Raw genomic sequence first — 24,565 nt, 5'->3', positions numbered from 1 at the left:
TTTCTCCCACACCAATCTTTGAGCCATGCATTCAACTCTCTGATCTTATTGACCCAATGCCAATTTGCTGGTGGCTCAGTAGTAATCCAGATATGATTACCTTTGTGGCTCTGCTTTTTAATTTAGTTCCTAGCTACTTGTACTCGCTCAGCTGAACCTCTTTCTTAGTCGTACCTATGTCGTTGGATCCTCTGTGGACCATGACAGCTGGTTCTTTCCCCTCTGACTTCAAGTACTTCTCTAGCCCTAAGGAGATGTCCTTAACCCTGGCACCTGGCAGACAATACAGCTTTTGGAACTCATGTTCTCAGCTGCAGAGAACAATACCTGTCCCCCTACCTATACTGTCCCCTATGACTACTACATTCCTTTTTATACTCCCCCAACTTGAATGGCCCCCTGTACAACTGTGCTGTGGTCAGTTTGCTCATTCTCCCTTCAGTCCCTGCTCTCGTCCACACAGGTTGCAAGAACCTCATTTTTGTTGGACAAGTGCAATGGCTGAGGCTCCTTCGCTGCTACCTTCTGGATCCCTGTACTTGCCTCACTTGTCATCGCACCCTCCTGACCCTGACCACGGACCAGATCTGAAGTATTTAACCTAAGGGGTGTGACTTCCTCCTGGAACAAAGTGTCCAGGTAACTTTCTCCCTCACGCATGCATCACAGTGTCAAACTCTCGGACTCCAGCTCATCAACTCATCGACCTGCAGACACTTATTGCAGATGTAGTTGCTGTGGATCACACTGATGTCCACCAGCTCCCACATGCTATAGCTGCAACACATCACCTGCCCTGCCATCTTTACTGTGTTCTTTTTCATGAATTAGGTTTTGAAGTTTTGAAATATCACTGAATCGTCTAGTTATTGTTTTTAATCTGGATCATAACCTTTAATTTTACTAAATTTAGTTATATGCTTTAGGTCTTTACTGTAACTTAGCCCACAGTCCAAATTTAACCCTATTTGTTTACGTTTTATATATCAAGCAGCACTTCCTATTCCAGCTCTCCGAATTCCTACTCTCGTTAAGTTCCCTTGCACTGTGCACTCAGGTGAAGCTGCTCTGTGCTAGTAATTTACTTGCTGTTTTACTTACCCTGATTGCAATATTTGATTTCCTGGCTCTTGGTTTAAATCAATACCCCAATTTAGAGAGGGAAAAGAAAAGCGAAATACTCAGCAACCACTCACTTAGCTGCTTGTTTCAGAGGTGATATTTAAACTATTCTATTAAACTTTGCCTTACATGAAAAATTGTATTTTTGTACACTGCAGTGAGATATAAATATGACTGGGCTTGGCCATTTGCACATAACATATGCAGTTAACATTTTTACTTGTCTCCTTACAGCTATGAAGCTGATGACTGCATTGGTGAATGTGGCCTTAAACTTAAGTATACATCAGGATAACACACAAAGACAGTATGAAGCTGAGAGGAACAAAATGATAGGCAAACGAGCTAATGATAGATTGGAGTTGCTTTTACAAAAAAGAAAGGAGGTAAGGCTTCCAGTGTGCTTTATTGCTTTTGCAAATGTTTCACATATGGGCATATGTAGCAACAAATGCAAACATTCCTGAAAACTCTTTAAATAGGCATATTGTGGAAAGAGGAAGTGTAGGATTTTTGTAACAGAATATTCTGCAATCATAATTAATTGATGCAGGATTAATCCATAAGTACAATATACTATTACTATGTAAGCATGAGGATTTCTGCTATTTTGTAATATGATTGATCTATGTGAAAAACTGCAGACAGACTTGTACAGATCTAGAAGTTAGTGATCTATAAGCAAGTATTCATCTAAAGTTGAAAAATATTTCACTTTATGCAATCAAAGTATACCAGTTGACGACTTTCAGAAATTGGTGGCTACATTTTGGTCATATTTTATTCCCAAACCACTTATATTTTTGCCATATTAAAATGGGCACTGTGATTGAAATCTTTTTATTACAATATGAAATAAATCTTAACCAATAATACTGGAGGTAGAAAAAGCTCTAGATGCTGGAAATCCTAAATAAAAGCCTGAAAATCCTGAAAACTGCAAGTTTGTCGACCCTGTAACGAAAAAAAGACAAGTTTCAAGTATACACCCTTCATCTAAACTGAAGGCTAAAAGATAAGAAAATATTAGTGAGGTTGGACAGCTATAGGGGTAAAAGAGGAAGTGAATCAAGAAATACTCCAGTCTGTGAAAGAAAGCTAGTGGGTTGATTGACCTACAAATTGCTTGATAGAAAACTGTTGAATGACAAAAACAGCCATCAGTGCAGATGGAAAGTATGAGAAATACATTCGAGTGACAGAAACATGGGAGAAGCCCATGCAAACAAAGCAAGAAAATGGAAGAATAAAATCTGCAAATGCAACAGGCCTGAAATAAAACAAAAAATGTTGCCAAGGTACACTGTGAAAAGTAAACAGCTGGTTCTGGCTTAAAGGATTTAGATAACCGCTCTAAAACATCATCTTTCCATCCTTCTGTCCCTGACCCTTCTGTGGTATACCACGTTAACCTCCCCCTCCTGTTACCACTTTGACATCTCTCTCTTCGGTGTCGTACACTGCAGTGCAAGCTTCAGTATCCATGGGCACAAAACTTGGACGGGCTACACTGAGTGGCCTGAGAGGTCCAAAATGGCGTCCGTGTCCGCACGCACATTCAGATACCATATTAGTGAGCGTCCACCAGAAATATACAGAGCAGGCAAATCATGACATCAGTTAGAGTATAATGCTGATTTGATGCAAGCGTTGATGTTTTGTAGCACAACACTCTAGCTAATGCCGTCTGTCAATCACGCACAGCTGAACACATGTTCAGCAGCAGGAAAGATCTCCCCTATTTAAATGGATCATCAACTACTTTCAGGTTAGTTGCTGATTGATATCTCCTGCCCGTTGCTATAATTGTACAAGTCTTTGGTGCATTCTAGAGTTCTTTAAAGATGCTAAAGACTGAGGACTGGTGTGGCAGGTGCTGAACAATTTTGGCCTGACTTCAAGGCTTCTGCACAAACCAGTTGCTCCCAGACATGGGTACAATAGTAGGCATTCCCCTTGGAATACTGCATTACTGGGAAAATAGGCAGAGAGTATGCAGAGCAGTGAAAACTACTAGAATAGCGAGGAGTGGAAAAGGAGGAAGGGCTCTCCGTAGGAGGCCATGTGACATATCACGTCATCACTGAAATCTGCCACCTGCTGCAGCCACAACTGCAACCTCAGAGTAAGGAGAGGGTGGCATTACCAGTGACTGTGAAGGTGACCGTCGCCATGGACTTTAATGCATCTGTTTCCTTCCAGACTTGAGTTGGAGATATGTGCAACATCTCAGAGTTTGTCATCCAGCATTGTGTAAGGGAGGTCACTGAGACTGTATTCTAAGAGAGCTGACTACATTTCATTTTCTCTTGACGGAGAGTAGTAGCTGGAGGGAGCGCACAGCTTCGTGAGGATTGCAGGCTTTCCCATGGTGTAGTCTGTTCAGAATTTTAAAAAATTCTTTCACGGGATGTGGGCATTGCTGGCTCGGCCAGCATTTGTTGCTCATTCCTAATTGCTCTTGAGAAGGTAATCTGTGTGCTCTGTAGAAGAATTCATATGCAACCTCGCCTTCAGGGGAGCTGGCACCTGTGCTACCCTTGCCTCCTACCCTGGCTGCAGGCCACTCATGACCATTGTCAGATCCCACCTCTAAGCTATCCTCTAAAATACGATGTCAGTATCTGAGCTGGTGGCTGAGTGCGCGAGTTCGAGTGATGAGCTGCTTCATCATCACTGTCTTTTTGCTCTTCCACCTGTTGCTCTTCCACCACTGCCTGGCCAGGTTGCAGTTCGTGGGTATCTGAAAGGAGAAAGGCACAATAGTAGGGCTGTGCTGAGAGGAGTGAGGGAAAAAAATAAGGTGTATGCTTACACCATCTACAGCTTCTAAATCAGAAGAGATTGTGGGATGTGAGAAGGAGCATTAGATATGAAGATACCATCATCTATCATTTCAGCCCCACCACTGGTCAAGCACTGCCTCAGCAGTGGCTACTCCACTGATAGCGAGCACCGTCTTCTCCATGGGGGTGAGGACATGGAATCAGGCCTGTCCCACACCAGTTAGCACTTGCTGCCTTGGGTTGTGTGCCACCTCACCCTGAGAGAGAGGGTACTGTGTCATTGAGAGGCAAGTGCATTTGGGTGATGTGGCTGTCATGGTTGAATATCTGGTAGACTGTGTGCAAGCCATGAAACGTGGGTATGAGGCTTGCAGCAGTGTAAAATGTGTGAGGGCGAGTGGAAGCCTGAATGTTGCTATGAGTCCTGATTGAAAGAAATTTTTGATATAAAACAGAAAGGTCTGGAAATACTCAGCAGGTCAGGCAGCATCTGTGGAGAGAGAAGCAAAGTTAATGTTTCAGGTTTTGTGACCTTGCATAACAGTTGTTAGAAGTGTGACGGACGTGTGGTGCATTGAGCAGTGTTTGAGGCTAGTGGTGCAATGAGCGGTGTTTGAGGCTAGTGGTGCAATGAGCGGTGTTTGAGGCTAGTGGTGCAATGAGCAGTTTTTGAGGCCAGTGATGCAGTGAGCAGTGTTTGAGGCCAGTGATGCAGTGACCAGTGTTTGGGGCTAATGGTGCAGTGAGCAGTGTTTGAGGCTAGTGGTGCAGTGAAGTGAGCATTGTTTGAGACTAGTGGTGCAGCTGGTGACATATAGCATTTGAAGATGCATTCCACTGGTGAGGTCGTTGATCTTTTTGCGGCACTGCATCCAGGACCTCGGGTTTGACTCCTGATATGTACCACAACTATCTGCTGTCACTGTCTTCTGAGTGTTTGCCTGGAGGGCCTCCTAGCCCCCTGTACATAAAGCACATCTCTCCTTTGCACCTCCTCGACCAAGGCCTCCTTGTAAAATCTTGAAGCGCGCTCTGTCCCATGTTGTGCTCTTGTCGTGTCTTTCCCAGGTCAATTGTAGAATGACTTCCAGCACCTGATCCAACTGTAGTGCACCTCCCCTTTAAGGTGTCAAGACTAGCTTTAACTGGTGCTAGCCTTCCGCAATTTTGGGCCCCTGACTGTGGTGTGCAGCCATGCAACAGAGTGGTTAGCTCTGGCTGTTTGTTGTAATTGTGTAAATTAGCAGGCAGCACGAAATTGGCACGCTGCCTGCAATGGGTGCACATTATTCATGCAATCGTGATCCCTCAGACTGTTTTCAGGGGCTGTTGAATTTAGCCCCCAAATCTTTTCCTGCGCAATTTTGCCGCCGTATTCTCTGTACATAATTATTAAATTTAGACTAGCTATATCCTCCATTTTCTTTACAGCAAAGCATGCTGATCCAGTAGTGTGGGTCAGTAGTTGTCTTGGGAGAGGAATGCAGGCTGCTGTTTTGTTGGAGGCACTTTGTCAGCAAAATGACAAAGGGAGCGAATAAGGCTTTTTCAATAATTCCACGGTGGAGTGACACGATAGTATAGTTTGAAACAAGGGACTGACAGTTCCTTGGATGAGATACAAAACTTAAAAGTTTTTAACTGTTTGTAGTTTTAGTCAGCAAGTAGTTGTGCCATGAATAGAAAGTAAAAACATTTAGCAGATCACAACTTTTTTCCTTTCTCCACAGATATTAATATTTCTGGTCTACAGCCCTTCATCAGAACCAGTATTTTTCTGTTTTTGTGTCATTGCCAGGATCTGCAGTATTTTACTTGTGCCATGTATATGAGTGTGGCCATTATTTAGCAATCCAGCACTATGGTACTTAAAAATGATAATGAAATAATAGAGTGCTAGATACTTGTTTTTTGATAACTTATCCAATTTCTTCCATCATCTCCCCCACCCACAATCCCACTTACCTTCCAACTATTTCTTCCCACCCCTAGCCCAGCTGGTGTACAGAATCCCTGCGTTGTGTTCCCTCCAGAATGTTCATTTACAAATAAGGTTCTTGCTATCTGATAGTTGTGAATGCCTGTATCGACAGGCTAGTTTTTGTGGAAATCCAGTTTAAAAGTAGTGACTCCTTCCCTCTCACCAAAGTCTCATCTCCAGGCTGTAACTTCTGTCACGTGCCCTTTCAAATTTTCACAATGGTAGAGTAGCCCCTTACACCAAGTCCCACATTCCTCAGGTACCTTCTCTTCATTCAAAAATCTCACTCTCTTCTGTCCTTCACACCTCTTGCTTAAAATTCTTATTGGATACTGCCCTCCCAAGCCCCATGCTAGCTTTTGAAACCAAGAAACCTTTCCCTTCTCTCCTCTGTTGGCCTTAGCACAGAGCAGTAACTCATCCTCAGTGATTAACTTGCACGTAAAATACTCTTTGATGTATGTGTCCTCTTATTCTCTCTCAACCTCACCACTATACACTCTCCCACCCATGCCCCCTCATTTTCGTCTTCTCTCGTGCTCCCAAGTTCTCGATCATTGACAAACTTTATCCTGATCACTGCTTTTCTTGTCTTTCACCCATTGCATCTCTGTAGCTGTAGGCATACTCAACTGCTCCTTCTCTCTTTATGAAGCCGTTGTTCCCACTAAATAGTGTATCTGGCACATAACTAGCATAGTCTCTTTTGCAGATTTGTCTTGACCATGTCAAACATTGCAGTACTTCTCTTTGCTCAACGAAAGCCTCTTCTTACTCCAGGGCTATTCTGGACAGCAGCCAGAAGTCCCTTTACTGCATACTTAACTGCCTCCTCAAACCCCCTTCCCCACCCTCATTTCCAGTATCAAATGCAAGGAGCTCATGGGTTAAAAATTGAGACCATCCATACAACTACCTCTGCTATAATCTCCCCTTCCTCCTTTCCCCTGCTTCTGCCCTCCATCCCTGTCTTCCACCCACTCTATCTCAAAACCCCCATCACTTTCAAAAGCACAATCACCCTCTCCTAAAAATGGAACATACTCAATCCATCTGTTCCATACAACTACTTCCCAACTTTAATCTTTCTTTCCTCAATAAGGGCCTCAGGCATATCACTGCCTTACATCTAAATCTTCATTTCTCTCAAAATACCCTACCAGTTCAGCTTTCGCCTTGCCCACAGATCAACTCTGGTCAAATAACAAAATTATATCCTCTGTAATCAAAATTGTGGTATGTTATTCCTTCTTGACCTCTGCTGTTTTTTGTGGTTAACACTTCATTCTCATCATAAAACCTCTGTTATACAGCTGTGTAGCTGTGTACGATTGTTGATGTGTGGTCCAGATGCAGCGGTGCATCTCCAACACTGATTGTTCTTCTTAACCCTGTACAGTGAGCTCTCAAGTTCCTCTAGGATCTACATTAGGTACCTTCTTCCCCTTTCTTGTCAATGTGCTGTCCCATTGTGGCATGATCTGGAGTCTCCTTCCATAAGTACCTTAATGATAGCCAGCTCAATTTTTCCACCATTTTCCCGAACTCCACAATCACCTGTGTGCTGTCAGACTACCTGTTCAACATCAAATCATGATGATGCAAAATTCAGAAAACAAGCCATGGCTTTCAGTTCCTGCCGTAAACTGTGGTCCACAGTCACTGACTCCATCTCCCTATTCAGCAACTCATTCAGGCTGAACCAGTCCTAGAAAACCTTGGCACCCATTCCCTGAACTGAAATTCAAACCCACAACCTAATCATCGCCAAGGCCACTTAGTTCCACCTTTACAGTATTGCTACCGTCAACTTTAATTTATTGTCACTGAAATCATTATCTCTGCTTTTTTCATCTTTAGATGCAATTTCTTCGAAATTCTTTCTGCTGGCTTCTCATCCTGCATCTTTTATAAATGGCAACTTGTTCAAAACTCAGCTGCCCATATCCCCCACACTCACTTGCTCATCATCCCCATTCTTGCTGAATTACTTTAGCCTCCTAATCCTCAATGCAGTTGATTTAAAATCTTCGTCCTTGTTTTTGTCTTGAAACCCCTCATGGGGTTTTCCCACTTTATCTCTGCAACCTCTTATATCTCTTCTTGCACCCTTCTAGACACAGCCTTTTCTGCATCTCGCCCTCTCTTTGCTTTACCATTGATAGCACAGCTGTCAGCCACCTTGACCCTTCTCTCTGGCTAGCCCTCTCTCAACCTCTCCACTTCTTCCCCTTCCTTTAAAAGCTTTCTCGACACATTTTTTGACCAAGATTTTGGTTACCTTTTCTTCCCATGATTTAGAATCCGTTCTCTATCTACTTCATTTATCTATATCCAAGTTATTCTTGGAAAAAATGGCAATAGTTTTAGTGATCCATGTTTCACTTCTGCTTTTCCTTCTGTTGACTTGCAAGCCTTTCCACTGTATCCTATTTTATTGCAGTTTGGAGCATTCTCAGCAATTTTGAAGCATAAAAGAGAAAATGGGACATTAAAGGAAACAATGTGTGAACGAGTGGGTTGAAGAACTGGGATTCAAGAAGAATAGGTATTGTTAAGGAAGCAATCTGAGGGCAAGACAGATCATGAAATGGCTGCTAGAATAAGCAGGATGGTTAAAGAACTGGTGTCTGAGAGGAGGGCAGTGATTTATAGAAGGTTGGCTGATGGTTGCATAAATCTTTGCCTATTCTGCTGAACCAGTAATTCAGTCCCATTGAATGTAGAAGAACATGCCAGAAGCAGCACCAGGCATGACTAAAAATGAGTTGTCAACCTGTGAAGCCACAACATAGGTCTACATGCTTGGTAAACAGCTGCTGTAAGGCAGAGCTAAGTGTCGCACAACCAACAGATCAGGTCAAAGCTCTGCAGTCCTGCCACATCCAAGTTGTGAATGATGGGGGACAATTAAACGACTAATCGAAGGGGAGGTTCCATGAACAACCCCATCCTTAATGATGATGGAGCCCAGAACGCGAGTGCAAAAGATGAGGCTGAAGTATTTGCATTGGAACAAGAGTAAGCCATTTAGCCCCTCAGTGAGATAATGACTGATCTGTGACTGAATTCCACATACCTTCCTTTGTCTCATATCCCTTAATACCTTTGGTTAACAAAAATCTATCAATTTTGAATTTAAAGTTAACAATTGATCTATTATCATATGCCATTGGTGAAAGAGAGTTCCAACCTTCTACCACCCTTTATGCATAGTGTTTCCTAATTTCACTCCTGAAAGTCTCTGTCTAATTTTTAGACTATGCGCTCTCATCCTAGCCTCGTCAATCAGCAGAAATAGTTTCTTTCTATCTACCCTATCTGTTCCCCTTAATATCTTGAAAAATTTGATCTAATCATCCCTGAACCTTCTAAATTCCAAAGCATACAACCCTAGTTTGTGTAACTTTTCCATGAGATTTAACCCTTAGAGTTCAGGTAAATCTATGCTGCACTCCTTCAAAGGCCAGTACATCCTCCCTAAAGTGTGATGCCCAGAACTGCTCATAGTACTCCAGGTGTGGTCTAACCAGGGCTTTGTATAGTTGTAGCATAATTTCTATACCCTTCTATTCTAATCCTCCAGATTAGACTGCAACCATCTTCAGCCAAAAGTGCCGAGTGGAGGATCCATCTTGGCTTCCTCCTGAGTTCTCCAGCATCATGGGCCTGGCAATATCCCGGTTGTAGTGCTGAAGACTTGCCAGTGCTGTAGCTCTATTACATCTACCCAACAATGTGGAAAATTGTCCAGATATATCCTGTCCACAAAAACCAGGACAAATCCAGTTCGGCCAATTATGCTCCCATCAGTCTACTGTCAGTCATCAGCAAAGTGATGGAAGGTGTCGTCGACAGTGCTATCATGCGGCACCTACTCACCTTTAACTTGCTTGCCGATGCTCAGTTTGGATTTTGCCAAGACCACTTGGCTCCGGACCTCATTATGGCCGTGATCCAAACATGGCTGAATTCCAGAGGTGAGGTCATGATTGCCCTCGACATCAAGGCAACATTTGACTGAGTGTGGCATCAAGGAGTCCAAGTAAAATTGCAATCAATGGGAATTGGTGGGGTGGGGGCAAAACTCTCTACTGGCTGAAATTCTACCTAGCACGAAGGAAGATGGTTGTAATTGTTGGAGGCCAATCGTCTCAGCTTCAGGACATTGTTGCAGGGGTTCCTCAGGGTAGTGTCCAAGGCCCAACCATTCTCAACTGCTTCATCAATGACATTCCCTCCATCATAAGAACAGAAATGGGGATGTTCACTGATGATTGCACAGTGTTAGTCCCATTCGCATCTCCTTAGATAATGTTTGCATGCAGCAAGACCTGGACAACATTCAGACTTGGACTGATAAGTGGCAAATAACATTTGCGCCACAAAGGTGCCAGGCAGTGATTATCTCCAAGAGAGATTCCAGCCATGTTTCCTTGGCATTCAACAGCATTACCGTCGCCGAATCCCCCACCAGCAATATCTAGGGGGTTATCATTGACTATAAGATTAAGTGGACCAGTTGCATGAATACTGTGGCTACAAGAATAGGTCAGAAGCTGGGTATTCTGCGGAGAGTAACTCAACTCTTCACTCCCAAAGCTGTTCTACCATCTAGAAGGCAGGAGTGTGTTAGAATGCTCTTCACTTGCCTGGATGAGTGCGGCTGCAACAGTTCTGAAGAAGCTCAACACCATCCAGGGAAAAACAGCCCGCTTGATTGATACCCCATCCACCACTTCAAGCATTCTCTCTCTCCACCACCAGCCCAGTGTGGCTGCAGTGTGTACTGTCTACATGGTGCACTGCAGCAATTCACCAAGGCTCCTTCAAGAGCACCTCCCACATCTGCAACCTCTACCACTTAGAAGGACATGGGCAGAGGCGCAAGTGAACACCACCATCTGTAAGTTCGCCTCCAAGTCACACATCATCCTGACTTGGAAATACATTGCCATTCCTTCATTGTCACTGGGTCAAAATCTTGGAACTCCCTACCTAACAGCACTGTGGGAGTACCTTCACCACATGGACTGCAGTGGTTCAAGAAGGCAGCTCATCACCACCTTCTTGAGGGTAAATAATGCTGCCCTTGCCAATGACGCCCACGTCCCATTAATGTATAAAGTCAAAGCTGAAAGAGGAGAAAGAAGGCAGTTGCAACAGTTATGAAGATCTAACTTCACTTAATTAGCTGTCCACAACAGCTTTTTAGTGGCAAGTGTTTACTTGGAGGCTGCAGAGGGATATATCACCTTCAATTTTGCTGTTTAAACCCCAGTGGGGAAACACATTAATGAATTTACTTGCATAAAATCTAATTTATTGGATGTGATCAGTTAACAGAGGCTACTGAAAGATGGCAGCTGATAGAATTATCCTTTAAAGCCCACATGTCATCAGGAATTTCTTTCTGCAAGGCAAAACTCTGAATGACATACTTGACTTGAAGGCAGTAGACAGATTGTTGCAGTTTTACAACTAACGCTTTTAACAATTTCAATATTTGGAGAATATGTCAATGAAAATATTAATAAAGCATAATTCCTGAAGCATATGAAATAACTCAATTAAAGTCAGGAATGATAATTGTAGCACGAGAATTAGGACTTTCAGTTAATCGCAGTTAACTTCTATGATTAATGCATTCATTACGTTGGAGAAACATTTTTTAACGTGCATTAATTGTGGAGGTTACATTGGGTGAGCCGTCCCAATAACTGGAGTAATCCATATGGGAAAAGCAGATCTTAGCTGTTTATTGACTTGGTAGTAGAAGTCAGGAAGTCAGTTGTGAATCACATGCTCCGTCTATTTTCTCCTCCATCCATCCACCAGGAGTTGAGTGTCACTTGTACAGCTGGAGGAGCGCTGGCAGAAAATATAGGTGTTGAGTGTAAATGAAGCTGGAGTGGCAGCCAACTGCCGGGACAGCCCGGGGGAGAGGGGGTGGGTGGTGGGATAGGAGTCCTGGGTCAGGCAGTGAGTGAGGCTGCCTGATCCCACAACTTTGGTCCTGGGCAGAATGACCATCCCATGGGATCTTAAAGTCCAAGTCAGTGCTTTCCAAATACACATTGTCCTTAAACAAAAACAAAAAATTGCTGGCAATACTCCGCAGGTCAGGCAGCATCTATGGAGAGAGAAACAGAGTTAACGCTTCAGGTCGGTGAAAGAGTCCTCTGTTGTTTGTAACCGTCCGATATGAAATGAGCTTGGAAAGATTCAATCCACTTCCTCATCGGCCTGTAGGACAAAATAGCCTTGAATTCAGCACGAATGGACATGTATGAGGGATACAGGGTGGCTGCTGTGGAAAATGGGTAAACACCACCCGCATGCAGCAAGGGCACCTCTTCTGTGATTGGGAATGAGATGTTAGAGTAGAGTAGAAGAGAGGACTTTACTTGGCATTTAGCTGCACTGTAACTGAGCTGGGAGTGCTTGATGCTGACACTGGGTGACTGAAATGCAAGATGTTCTGTTCTCAAGACTAGTATCCCTCACCTTGATGAGCAAGGAAAAGGAAACATTTGAAGTTTCAACAAGGTCAACATAAATGTATCTTTCTCTTCCCCGGCAGTGAATGAAAAATTTGTTGATGTCACTGTTGATTTTTGCTAATTACCGGCAGATAATTCAATAATATTGCCATGATGACAGTGTAATTAATTCTTCAACAAAGGAATACATCACTGTGTATCAAAATATATAGAGCATTTTGACTATTATTCTGTCATGAAACTTGTCACCTGCTACAAAAGCAAAACCAAAGTAAAAATTCCTCTAACCATATGTATTGTAATTGGAATGATTTCAAAGCAGTTCAGGTGTGCCTCATTCAAATAACTATCATAAACATCCTGAGTTTCCTGTGTGGTAAATGATTGCATCTGATGATTCTCTTGATAACAGTTGGAAATATGTAACTTGATTTACATAGTTTATTAGCTTGCCCTTAATATACAATAAAAGCAATTCCTCACACTTTACTAATTCAGATAGTTTTCCTGATGAAGCTGGTGGAGAAAACTGTGCTTGGCAGAGGTTTTGCATTAACCACTTGCTTTTACCTTGTGCATATTACAATTCACAGTACATTCCAAATAATTCTTTACCTTTTGACTTCATTTTTATAGTTGCAGTTTGTTGAGCTATGTTCTAAACTGTGAATACTTATTTCTGTTCTAATAGATATCGTGTAGTTCATTTGTTTGATTGTTCAATGCATTTTTTATGTCTCAGCTTCAGGAGAATCAAGATGAGATAGAAAACATGATGAACTCTGTTTTTAAGGGTATATTTGTGCACAGATATCGGTAAGTGATAAGTTCTGCAAAACTGGGTTGAGAAATAATTTGGCATAAATTGTGTTGCAGTTATCAGTTATTGTATTGTCATGATCTCCAATTAAATCTTGGGAAGACTGTAGCCATCATCTTCTGTCCCAGCCACAAACTCTAATCCCTGGCAACTGTCTAAGGCTGAACCAGATTGTTCGCAAGCTCCATTATATTTGACCCCGAGATGAGCTTTCAACTACATAACTGCGCTGTCATTAAGACTGCTTATTTCTGTCTCCATGACATGGTCTGCCTCTGCCCCATCTCACCTCTTCTGCTGCTGAAACCCTCATCCATGTCTTTGTTACTTCCAGACTTGACTATTCTAATACACTCTTGACTGGCCTTCCATATTTAACCCTCTGTAAACTTCAGGTCATCCAAAATGCTGCTGTCCAGGTCCCAGCTCGTTTTTCAAATTCCAGTCGCCCATCACCCCTGTGCTTACTGATCTAAACTGGCTCTCAGTTAAACAGTGCCTCAATCAAAAAAAAATGCTCATCCTTGCTTTACTTTCATGGCCTGGTCCCTTTCTCTCTCTCTCAAATATCCTCCAACCCCACAACCCTCCGAGATATCTGTGCTTCTCCAATTCCGGCCTCTTGAGTATCCCCAATTTTAATTGCTCCACCATCAGTGGCCATGTCTTCAGCTGCCACAGCTCTAAACGCCGGAATTCCCTCCCTAAACCTCTTTGCCTTTCTCCCTGTCTTTACTCCTTCAAGACACTCCTGAAAACCGACCTCTTTGACGAAGATTTTGGTCATCTGCCCTAATATCTCCTTATGTGGCTCGGTGTCGATCTATTTGTTTTGTACTGCCTCTGTGAAGCATCTTGGGACATTTTATTACGTTAATGGTATTAAGTAAATACAAGTTTTTGTTGCTGATTGGTACATATTCACAGTTAAAACAGTCATGGTAGATTTACAACCAATTACTGCTTTGTAAATAAGGAATTTCAAGCAAATTTATTGTTTAATCCTAGAGAATGAGTATAGTTCTAAGAATAATCAACTACTTGATCAACATTGTCTTTTTTATAGTTATTTTTACATATGACAGGTTAAAAATATCTTTTAGAACAACTGGATAAACTTTCAGGAAAAACGTGGAATAGAAAGTCTGAGAGTTTAAGATTGGATTATACTGTTTCCTAGTGATGCAATTTCGGAGATCCGAGCCATCTGTATTGAAGAAATTGGTGTGTGGATGAAGAGTTACAGTGATGCCTTCCTCAATGACAGTTATTTAAAGTATGTTGGATGGACACTACATGACCGGGTGAGGATCGTCATTCTTAATTATATTTTGGGGTGTAGGAAGGGAAGCTTTGTAGTGCTGTTCTGTTAGTGCCTCTTAGGTGCCCATGCATTGAACCATGCTCAGGAAATACTGCTTCAACGTTGGCAGCTGAGTTCACCCAGCACTCATGTTAGCATTTAGTGGTATTGGTTACAAAACACATTAGGGGCATGGTGACAAAAGGGACTGCATTCATGTGATGACCAGTTAATACTTAAATGTGCAAAACTTCAATTTTTTTATGTATCTTGGCGTTAATGCAAAAAACTGTGTAACTTGGGTAGACAGGAGTAGGTCATTTAGCCCCTTGAGCCTGTTCGCCTTTCAAATAGATCATACCTGATCTTTGAACCAAACTCCATATACCTGCCTTTGCCCTTTATCCTTTGGTTAACAGAAATCAATCTATCTCGGATTTAAAATTAATGATTGACCCAGCATCAGCTGCTGTTTGCAGAAGAGTTCCATGCATCTTATCACCCTTTGTGTGTATAAGTGTTTCCTAACTTGACTCCTGAAAGACTGGCTCTAATTTTTAGGTTATGCCCCCTAGTCCAAAAGTCCCAACCAGAGAAAATAGTTGCTATCTACCCTATCAGTTCCCCTTAATATCTTGAAAGCTTTGATCTAAATCACCCTTAAATCATCTAAATTCCTTGGAATGCAACCATAGTTTATGTAATCCCTCCTTGTACAAAGAACAGTACAGCACAGGAACAGGCCATTCGGCCTTCCAAGCCTGCGCCGATCTTGATGCCTGCCTAAACTAAAACCTTCTGCACTTCTGGGGACCGTATCCCTCTATTCCCATCCTATTCATGTATTTGTCAAGATGTCTCTTAAATGTCATTATCATAGCTGCTTCCACCACCTCCCCCGGCAGCAAGTTTCAGGCACTCACCACCCTCTGTGTAAAGAACTTGCCTCGCACATCCCCTCTAAACTTTGCCCCTCTCACCTTAAACCTATGTCCTCTAGTAACTGACTCTTCCACCCTGGGAAAAAGCTTCTGACTATCCACTCTGTCCATGCCGCTCATAACTTTGTGAACCTCTATCATGTCACCCCTCCACCTCCGTCGTTCCAGTGAAAACAATCCGAGTTTATCCAACCTCTCCTCATAGCTAATGCCCTCCAGACCAGGCAACATCCTGGTAAACCCCTTCTGTACCCTCTCCAAAGCCTCCACTTCCTTCTGGTAGTGTGGCGACCAGAATTGCACACAATATTCTAAGTGTGGCCTAACTAAAGTTCTGTACAGCTGCAGCATGACTTGCCAATTTTTATACTCTATGCCCCGACCGATGAAGGCAAGCATGCCATATGCCTTCTTGACTACCTTATCCACCTGCGTTGCTACTTTCAGTGACCTGTGGACCTGTACGCCCAGATTTCTCTGCCTGTCAATACTCCTAAGGGTTCTGCCATTTACTGTATACTTACCACCTGCATTAGATCTTCCAAAATGGATTACCTCACATTTGTCCGGATTAAACTCCATCTGCCATTTCTCCGCCCAAGTCTCCAACCGATCTATATCCTGCTGTATCCTCTGACACTATCACTATCTGTATCCTCATCACTATCCGCAACTCCACCAACCTTTGTGTCGTCCGCAAACTTACTAATCAGACCAGCTACATTTTCCTCCAAATCATTTATATAATACTACAAAGAGCAAAGGTCCCAGCACTGATCCCTGCGGAACACCACTAGTTACATCCCTCCATTCAGAAAAGCACCCTTCCACTGCTACCCTCTGTCTTCTATGACAGAGCCAGTTCTGTATCCACCTTGCCAGCTCACCTCTGATCCCGTGTGATTTCACCTTTTGTACCAGTCTGCCGTGAGGGACCTTGTCAAAGGCTTACTGAAGTCCATATAGATAACATCCACTGCCCTTCCTTCATCAATCATCTTTGTCACTTCCTCAAAAAACTCAATCAAGTTAGTGAGACATGACCTCCCCTTCACAAAACCATGCTGCCTCTCGCCAATAAGTTTGTTTGTTTCCAGATGGGAGTAAACCCTGTACCGAAGAATCCTCTCTAATAATTTCCCTACCACTGATGTAAGGCTCACCGGCCTATAATTTCCTGGATTATCCTTGCTACCCTTCTTAAACAAAGGAACAACATTGGCTATTCTCCAGTCCTCTGGGACCTCACCTGTAGCCAATGAGGATACAAAGATTTCTGTCAAGGCCCCAGCAATTTCTTCCCTTGCCTCCCTTAGTATTCTGGGGTAGATCCCATCAGGTCCTGGGGACTTATCTACCTTAATGCTTTGCAAGACACCCAACACCACCTCCTTTTTGATAATGAGATGACTGAGACTATCTGCACTCCCTTCCCTAGGCTCATCATCCACCAAGTCCTTCTCTTTGGTGAATTCTGATGCAAAGTACTCATTTAGTACCTTGCCCATTTCCTCTGGCTCCACACATAGATTCCCTTCTCTGTCCTTGAGCGGGCCAACCCTTTCCCTAGTTACCCTCTTGCTCTTTTTATATATGTATGAAAAGCCTTGGGATTATCCTTAATCCTGTTTGCCAATGACTTTTCATGACCCCTTTTAGCCCTCCTGACTCCTTGCTTAAGTTCCTTCCTACTTTCTTTATATCCCTCAAGGGCTTCATCTGTTCCCAGCCTTCCAGCCCTTACGAATGCTTCCTTTTTCTTTTTGACTAGGCTCACAATATCCTGCGTTATCCAAGCTTCCCAAAACTTGCCAAACTTATCCTCCTTCCTCACAGGAACATGCCAGTCCTAGATTCTAATCAACTGACATTTGAAAGACTCCCACATGTCAGATGTTGATTTACCCTCAAACAGCCGCCCCCAATCTAAATTCTTCAGTTCCTGCCTAATATTGTTATAATTAGCCTTCCCCCAATTTAGCACCTTCACCCGAGGACTACTCTTACCCTTATACACAAGTACCTTAAAGTTTATGGAATTATGGTCACTGTTCCCGAAATGCTCCCCTACTGAAACTTCGACCACCTGGCCAGGCTCATTCCCCAATACCAGGTCCAGTACGGCCCCATCCCTAGTTGGACTATCTACATCTTGTTTCAAGAAGCCCTCCTGGATGCTCCTTACAAATTCTGCCCCATCTAAGCCCCTAGCACTAAGTGAGTCCCAGTCAATATAGGGGAAGTTAAAATCACCCACCACTACAACCCTGTTACCTTTACATCTTTCCAAAGTTTGTCTACATATCTGCTCCTCTACCTCCCGCTGGCTGTTGGGAGGCCTGTAGAAAACCCCCAACATCGTGACTGCACCCTTCCTATTCCTGAACTCCACCCATATTGCCTCGCTGCACGACCCCTCCGAGGTGTCCTTCCACAGTACAGCTGTGATATTCTCCTTAAAAAAATAATGCAACTCCCCCACCCCTTTTACATCCCCCTCTATCCCGCCTGAAGCTTCTAAATCCTGGAACATTTAGCTGCCAATCCTGTCCTTCCCTCAACCAAGTTTCTGTAATAGCAACAATATCATGGTTCCAAGTACTAATGCAAGCTCTAAGTTCATCTGCCTTACCTGTTATACTTCTCGCATTGAAACAAATGCACTTCAGACCACCAGTCCTGCTGTGCTCCGCAACATCTCCCTGCCTGCTCTTCCTCTTTGTCTTACTGGCCTTATTTATTAGTTCCCCTCATTTATTTTACTTGCTGTCCTACTGCTCTGGTTCCCACCACCCTCCCACACTAGATTAAACCCTCCCGAGTGACGCTAGCAAACCCCGCAGCCAGGATATTTGTGCCCGTCCAGTTTAGATGCAACCCGTCCTCCTCCTACAGGTCCCACCTGTCCCTGAAGAGATCCCAATGGTCCAGATATCTGAAACCCACCCTTCTACACCAGCTGTTCAGCCACGTGTTTAGCTGCACTATCTTTCTACTTCTAGCCTCACTGGCACGTGGCGCAGGGAGTAATCCCGAGATTACAACCCTAGAGGTCCTGTCTTTTAACTTTCTACCTAACTCCCTAAACTCCCCCTGCAGGACCTCGTCACTCTTCCTGCCTATGTCATTGGTACCGATGTGTACCACAACGTCTGGCTGTTCACCCTCCCCCTTCAGAATGCCCCCTGTCCGTTCAGAGACATCCTTGACCCTGGCACCAGGGAGGCAACATACCATTCTGGAGTCTCTTTCATGTCCACAGAAGCGCCTATCTGTTCCCCTGACTATAGAGTCCCCTATAACTATTGCTCTTCTGCGCTTTGTCCCTCCCTGCTGAACAACAGTGCCAGCCATGGGGGAAATTGTAATTGAACGTTTGGAGTCTAAGTATGATTGCAGTAAATCTACACTGCACTCCATCTAAGATCAATATATCCTTTCTTAAGGTGGGGTGCCCAGAACTGAACACAGTACTCCAGGTGTGGTCTAACCAGGGCTTTGTATGACCCCAGTATGACTTTGAACTACTTGTATTCGAGTCCACTAGATATAAAGGCCAGGATTCCGTTAGCCTTTTAGATTATTTTTTGAACATGTCCATGCATTCCAATGATCTATGTACATGGACCCCAAAATCTCTTTGGGCCTCCATTGCTTCCAGCTTTTCACCATTTAGGAAGTGTTCTGATCTATTCTTTTATTTATTCGTTCATGGGATGTGAGCGTCGCTGGCTAGGCCAGCATTTATTGCCCATCCCTAATTGCCCTTGAGGAGGAGGTGGTGAGCTGCCTTCTTGAACCGCTGCAGTCCATGTGGGGTAGGTACACCATAGTGCTGTTAGAAAGGGAGTTCCAGGATTTTGACCCAGTGACAGTGAAGGAACGGCGATATAGTTCCAAGTCAGGATGGTGTGTGGCTTGAAGGGAAACTTGCAGGTGGCGGTGTTCCCATGCATTTTCTGCCCTTGTCCTTTTAGGTGGTAGAGGTCACGGGCTTGGAAGATGCTGTCGAAGGAGCCTTGGTGTGTTGCTGCAGTGCATCTTGTAGGGGATGATACACACTGCTACCACTGTGCGTTTGGGGTGGAGGGAATGAATGTTTGTGAATGGGGTGCCAATCAAGCGGGCTGCTTTGTCCTGGATGGTGTCGAGCTTCTTGTGAGTTGTTGGAGCTGCACCCTTCCACAGACCCACCGGCCGTCTATGTCTCCGCTTTAAAGACGTCTGCAAACGCAACATGAAGTCCTGTGACATTGATCACAAGTCGTGGGAGTCAGTTGCCAGCGTTCGCCAGAGCTGGCGGGCAGCCATAAAGGTGGGGCTAAAGTGTGGCGAGTCGAAGAGACTTAGCAGTTGGCAGGAAAAAAGACAGAGGCGCAAGGAGAGAGCCAACTATGTAACAGCCCCGACAAACAAATTTTTCTGCAGCACCTGTGGAAGAGCCTGTCACTCTAGAATTGGCCTTTATAGCCACTCCAGGCGCTGCTCCATACACCACTGACCACCTCCAGGCGCTTACCCATTGTCTCTCGAGACCAGGAGGCCAAAGAAGACCCTTCCAAGCAAGTGAAGAGTATTCCATCACACTTCTGACTTGTGTCTTTTAGATGGTGGACAGGCTTTGGGGAGTCAGGAAGTGAGTTACTCACTGCAGGATTCCTAGCCTCTGACCTGTTCTTGTAGCCACAGTATTTATATGGCTCTTCCAGTTCAGTTTCTGGTCAATGGTATCCCCCAGGATGTTGATAGTGGGGATTCAGCGATCATAATGCCATTGAATATCAAGGAGAGATGGTTAGATTCTGTCTTGCTGGAGATGGTCATTACCTGGCACTTGTGTGACGCAACTATTACTTGCCACTTATCAGCCCAAGCCTGAATATTGTACAGGTCTTGCTCCATTTCTACATGGATTGCTTCAGTATCTGAGGAGTCATGAATGGTGATGAACATTGTGCAATCATCAGCGAACATCGCCACTTCTGACCTTATGATTGAACGAAGGTCATTGATAAAGCAGCTGAAGATGGTTGGGCCGAGGACACTACCCTGAGGAACTCCTGCAGTGATGTCCTGGAGCTCAGATGATTGTCCTCCAACAATCGCAACCATCTTCCTTTGCACTCGGTATGACTCCAACCAGTGGAGAGTTTTCCCCCTGATTCCCATTGACTCTGTCAAATGCTGCCTTGATGTCAAGGGCAGTTGTTCTTACCTCACCTCTTGAGTTCAGTTCTTTTGTCCATGTTTGAACCAAGGCTGTAATGGGTCAGGAGCTGAGTGGCCCTGACGGAACACAAACTGAGCATCAGTGAGCAGGTTATTGCTAAGCAAGTGCCGCTTGATAGCACTGTCGACGCTACATTCCATCACTTTTAGTCCAGTGGATAACCTTGCATTTGCCAATATTGAAATCCATTTGCCACAGTTTTTCCCATTCGCTTATCTATCAATATGACTTTGTAATTTTATGCTCTATCCACACTTCCAAGCCATCTATCTGTGTGACATCGTCAAACTTGAATGTGTGGCCCTCTATCATATCATTGAAGTCGTGAATATTTGAGGCCCTAAAGCAGATCCTTGAGCAGTTACTTGTCACATCCTGCCAATTAGAGTACTGCCCATTATCACTACTCTCCGAAGAAGGGTCACTGACCCGAAACGTTAACTCTGCTTCTCTGTCCACAGATGCTGCCAGACCTGCTGAGTGACTCCAGCATTTCTTGTTTTTGTTTCAGATTTCCAGCATCCGCAGTATTTTGCTTTTATATCACTACTCTCTTTCTCCTTCCACTCAGCCAATCTCCTGACAGTTTAATAATTTGCTCTCAATTCCACGAGCTTCGACTTTCGCTAACAGTCTCTTATGGGGGACTTTATCAAATGCCTTCCGGAAGTCCACATAAATAACATCTCTAGACCTTGCCCTGTCAATTACTTTAATCACCGCTTCACAAACCTGACTGAATTTTATGAAGGCTGACCTACACTTTATAAATCCATGCTGACTGTGTCTGATCAACTGAAACTTTTCAAGGCATTCAGTCACTCCATCCTTAATTATAAACACCAGTAATTTCCTGACAGCAGATGTTAGGCTAACTGGTCAATAATACCTTGGTTTTCCCCTCACCTTCCTCAAATAGTGCAGTAACGTACAATTTTCCAATATAAAGGAACAGCTCCGCAATTGAGGAGAAATGATTACTTGTTCACCAGATTATATATTTTACTATTTGAAGAGTTTGCAACTGGTAAAGAAACTGATAAGGAAATGGAAAATAGAATATGAAAGTAAACTAAAAAGAAACATAAAAACAGACTTTAAAAGCTTCTTTAGGTATGTAAAAAGGGAAAGGTTAGCAAAGACAAATGTGGGCCTAATACAGGCAGAGATGGGGGAATTTATAATGGTAATAAGGAAATGGCAGTGTAACTAAACAAATACTTTTAGAAAAACTTAGAAAATAATGGTAGAATTGGGCAAAGTCAACATGGATTTATGAAAGGGAAATCATGACCTGTGGAGTTTGTTGAGGATGTAATTAGCAGAATAGATGAGGGGGAACCAGTGGATGTGGTGTATTTGGATTTTCAGAAGGCTTTCGATAAGGTCCCACACACGAGGTTAGTAAGCAAAATTAGAGGACATAGGATTGGGTATCATGTATTGGTATAGGTTGAGAATGGGTTAACGGACAGACAACAGAGAATTCGGGTGAACAGGTCATTTTTAAGTTGGCAGGCTGTGACTAGTGGGGTACCACAAGGATCAGTGCTTGGGTCCCAGCTATTCATAATCTATGTCAATGATTTGGATGTGGGGAACAAATGTAATATTTCCAAGTTTGCTGATGACACAAAACTAGGTAGGAATGTGAGTTGTGAGGAGGATGCAAAGAGGCATCAAGGGGATTTTCGACAGGCTAAGTGAGTGGGCAAGAACATGGCAGATGGAATATAATGTGGAAAAATGTGAAGTTATCCACTTTGGTAGGAAAAACAGAAATGCAGAGTATTTCTTAAATGATAAGAGATTGGGAAGTGTTGATGTCCAAAGGGACCCGGGTGTCCTTGATCATAAGCCACTGAAAGCTAACTTGCACGTGCAGCAAGCAGTTAGGAAGGCCCCTAGTATGTTGGCCTTTATTGCAAAAGGATTTGTGTACAGGGATAAAGAAGTCTTGTTGCAATTGTATAGAGCCTTGTTGAGACCGCACCTAGAGTATTGTGTACAGTTTTGGTCCCCTTACCTAAGGAAGGATATACTTGCCATAGAGGGAGTGCAACAAAGGTTCACCAGACTGATTTCTGGATGGTGGGATTGCCCTGTGACTTCAAGAGGAAGTTAGATGGCCACCTGAGAGAAATAGACTTGCAGGGCTATGGGAAACGAGTCGGGAAATGGGATTGATTGCATCGCTCTGTGGAGAGCTGGCATGGACTTGATGGGCCGAATGGCCTTCTCCTGTGCCATAAGTGACTCTACAAATTGGGCCGATCTTCTCTGGACTTTAGAAGAACGTCAGGTAATCTCAATTGAAACATACAAGATTCAGAAGAGGCTTGACAGGGTAGAGACTGAGAGATTGTTTCCCCTGCCTGGGGAATCTAGAACACGGGGCCACGTCTCAGGATAAGAAGTCAATCATTTAGGAGATGAGAAATTTCTTCACTCAGAGGGTTGTGAATCTTCAGAATTCTCTACCCCAGAGGGCTGTGAAGGCTCAGCCATTGAGTATGTTAAAGAGTCATAGAGTTATAAAGCACAGAAACAGGCCCTTTGGCCCATCGTGTCCGTGCTGGCCATCAAGCACCTATCTATTCTAATCCCATTTTCCAGCACTTAGCCCATAGCCTTGTATGCTAGTTAATTTCAAGCACTCATTAAATACTTCTTAAATGTTGTGAGGGTTCCTGCCTCTACCACCCCTTCAGGCAGTTCCAGATTCCAACCATCCTCTGGGTGAAAATATATTTCCTCAGATCCCCTCTAAATCTCCTGCCCCTTACCTTTAATCTATGCCCCCTGGTTATTGACACCTCCGCGAACGGAAAAGGTTGCCCCTTGTAATTTTGTATACCTCTATCAGGTCTCCCCTCAGCCTTCTCCGCTCTAAGGAAAATAACCCTCGCCCATCCAGTCTCTAACTGAAATGCCCCAGTCCAGACAACATCCTGATGAATCTTCTCTGCACCCTCTCCAGTGCAATCACATTCTTCTTATAGTGTGGCGACCAGAACTGTACACAGTGCTGCAGCTGTGGCCTAACTAGCGTTTTATACAGCTCCATCATAACCTCCCTGCTCTTATATTCTATGCCTCGGCTAATAAAGGCAAGTATTCCATATGCTTTCCATCCACCTTATCTACCTGTGCTGCTGCCTTCAATGATCTATGGACAAGTACACCAAGGTTCCTCTGACCCTCTGTACTTCTTGGGGTCCTACCACCCATTGTATATTCCCTTGCCTTGTTAGTCCTCCCAAAATGCATCAGCTCTCACTTCCCAGGATTAAATTCCATTTGCCACTGCTCTGCCCATTTTACCAGCCCACCTATATCGCCCTGTAATCTAAGGCTTTCCTCCTCACTATTTACGACGCCACCAATTTTCATGTCATCTGCAAATTAAAGATAGATTTCTAGATATTAAAGATATCAAGAGATATGGAGATAATGCGGGAAAATGGCATTGATTTAGAAGATCAGCCATGATCTAGTTGAATGGCGGAGCAGGTTCAAGGGGCCGAATGGCCTACTCCTGCTCTTATTTCCTGTGGACTGTATTCACCTAACCTGGCTGAATATATTTGGTGTAGACGGAAAATAGATCTTCGGTTTCCATTCCAAATGGTGTTGATGTACAGAAGACTTTTAGTAAGCTTTAAATGATTCGAAATACTATTTTTTAACAAGATAGTTCAGCAATGAGTTGATTAACCTCTTCGCTGTAGAGTTGAAAGAATGCAGCTACATTTTAAACTTGTTCAATTGATTCTATGAAGAAGTTTGGCTCCTCTGTGAATTAGATTGTTATGAAAGTCAAATATTTAATTTATCATAAATAAAAACAAGAAATGCTGGAACCACTCAGCAGGTCTG

At 43.6% G+C, this 24,565-nt stretch overlaps 1 protein-coding gene across 3 annotated transcripts in view; it reads left to right on the top strand.

The window, feature by feature from the left end:
* Positions 1 to 24,565, top strand: part of stag1a (STAG1 cohesin complex component a) — a 246,933-nt gene that overhangs the window by 187,607 nt on the left and 34,761 nt on the right. For all 3 annotated transcript variants that reach the window (XM_068042016.1, XM_068042017.1, XM_068042018.1), the window contains 3 exons: positions 1,357 to 1,508; positions 13,135 to 13,208; positions 14,393 to 14,516. In XM_068042016.1, coding sequence (XP_067898117.1) covers positions 1,357 to 1,508; positions 13,135 to 13,208; positions 14,393 to 14,516 — 350 coding nt within the window. The remainder of the gene's footprint in view (positions 1 to 1,356; positions 1,509 to 13,134; positions 13,209 to 14,392; positions 14,517 to 24,565) is intronic.

Source organism: Heterodontus francisci, chromosome 11 (genome assembly GCF_036365525.1).
Source record: "Heterodontus francisci isolate sHetFra1 chromosome 11, sHetFra1.hap1, whole genome shotgun sequence".
NCBI classification, from domain to species: Eukaryota; Metazoa; Chordata; class Chondrichthyes; order Heterodontiformes; family Heterodontidae; genus Heterodontus; species Heterodontus francisci.
The sequence above is the reverse complement of the archived record's forward strand: the minus strand, read 5'-3'. Positions and strand labels throughout refer to the sequence as shown.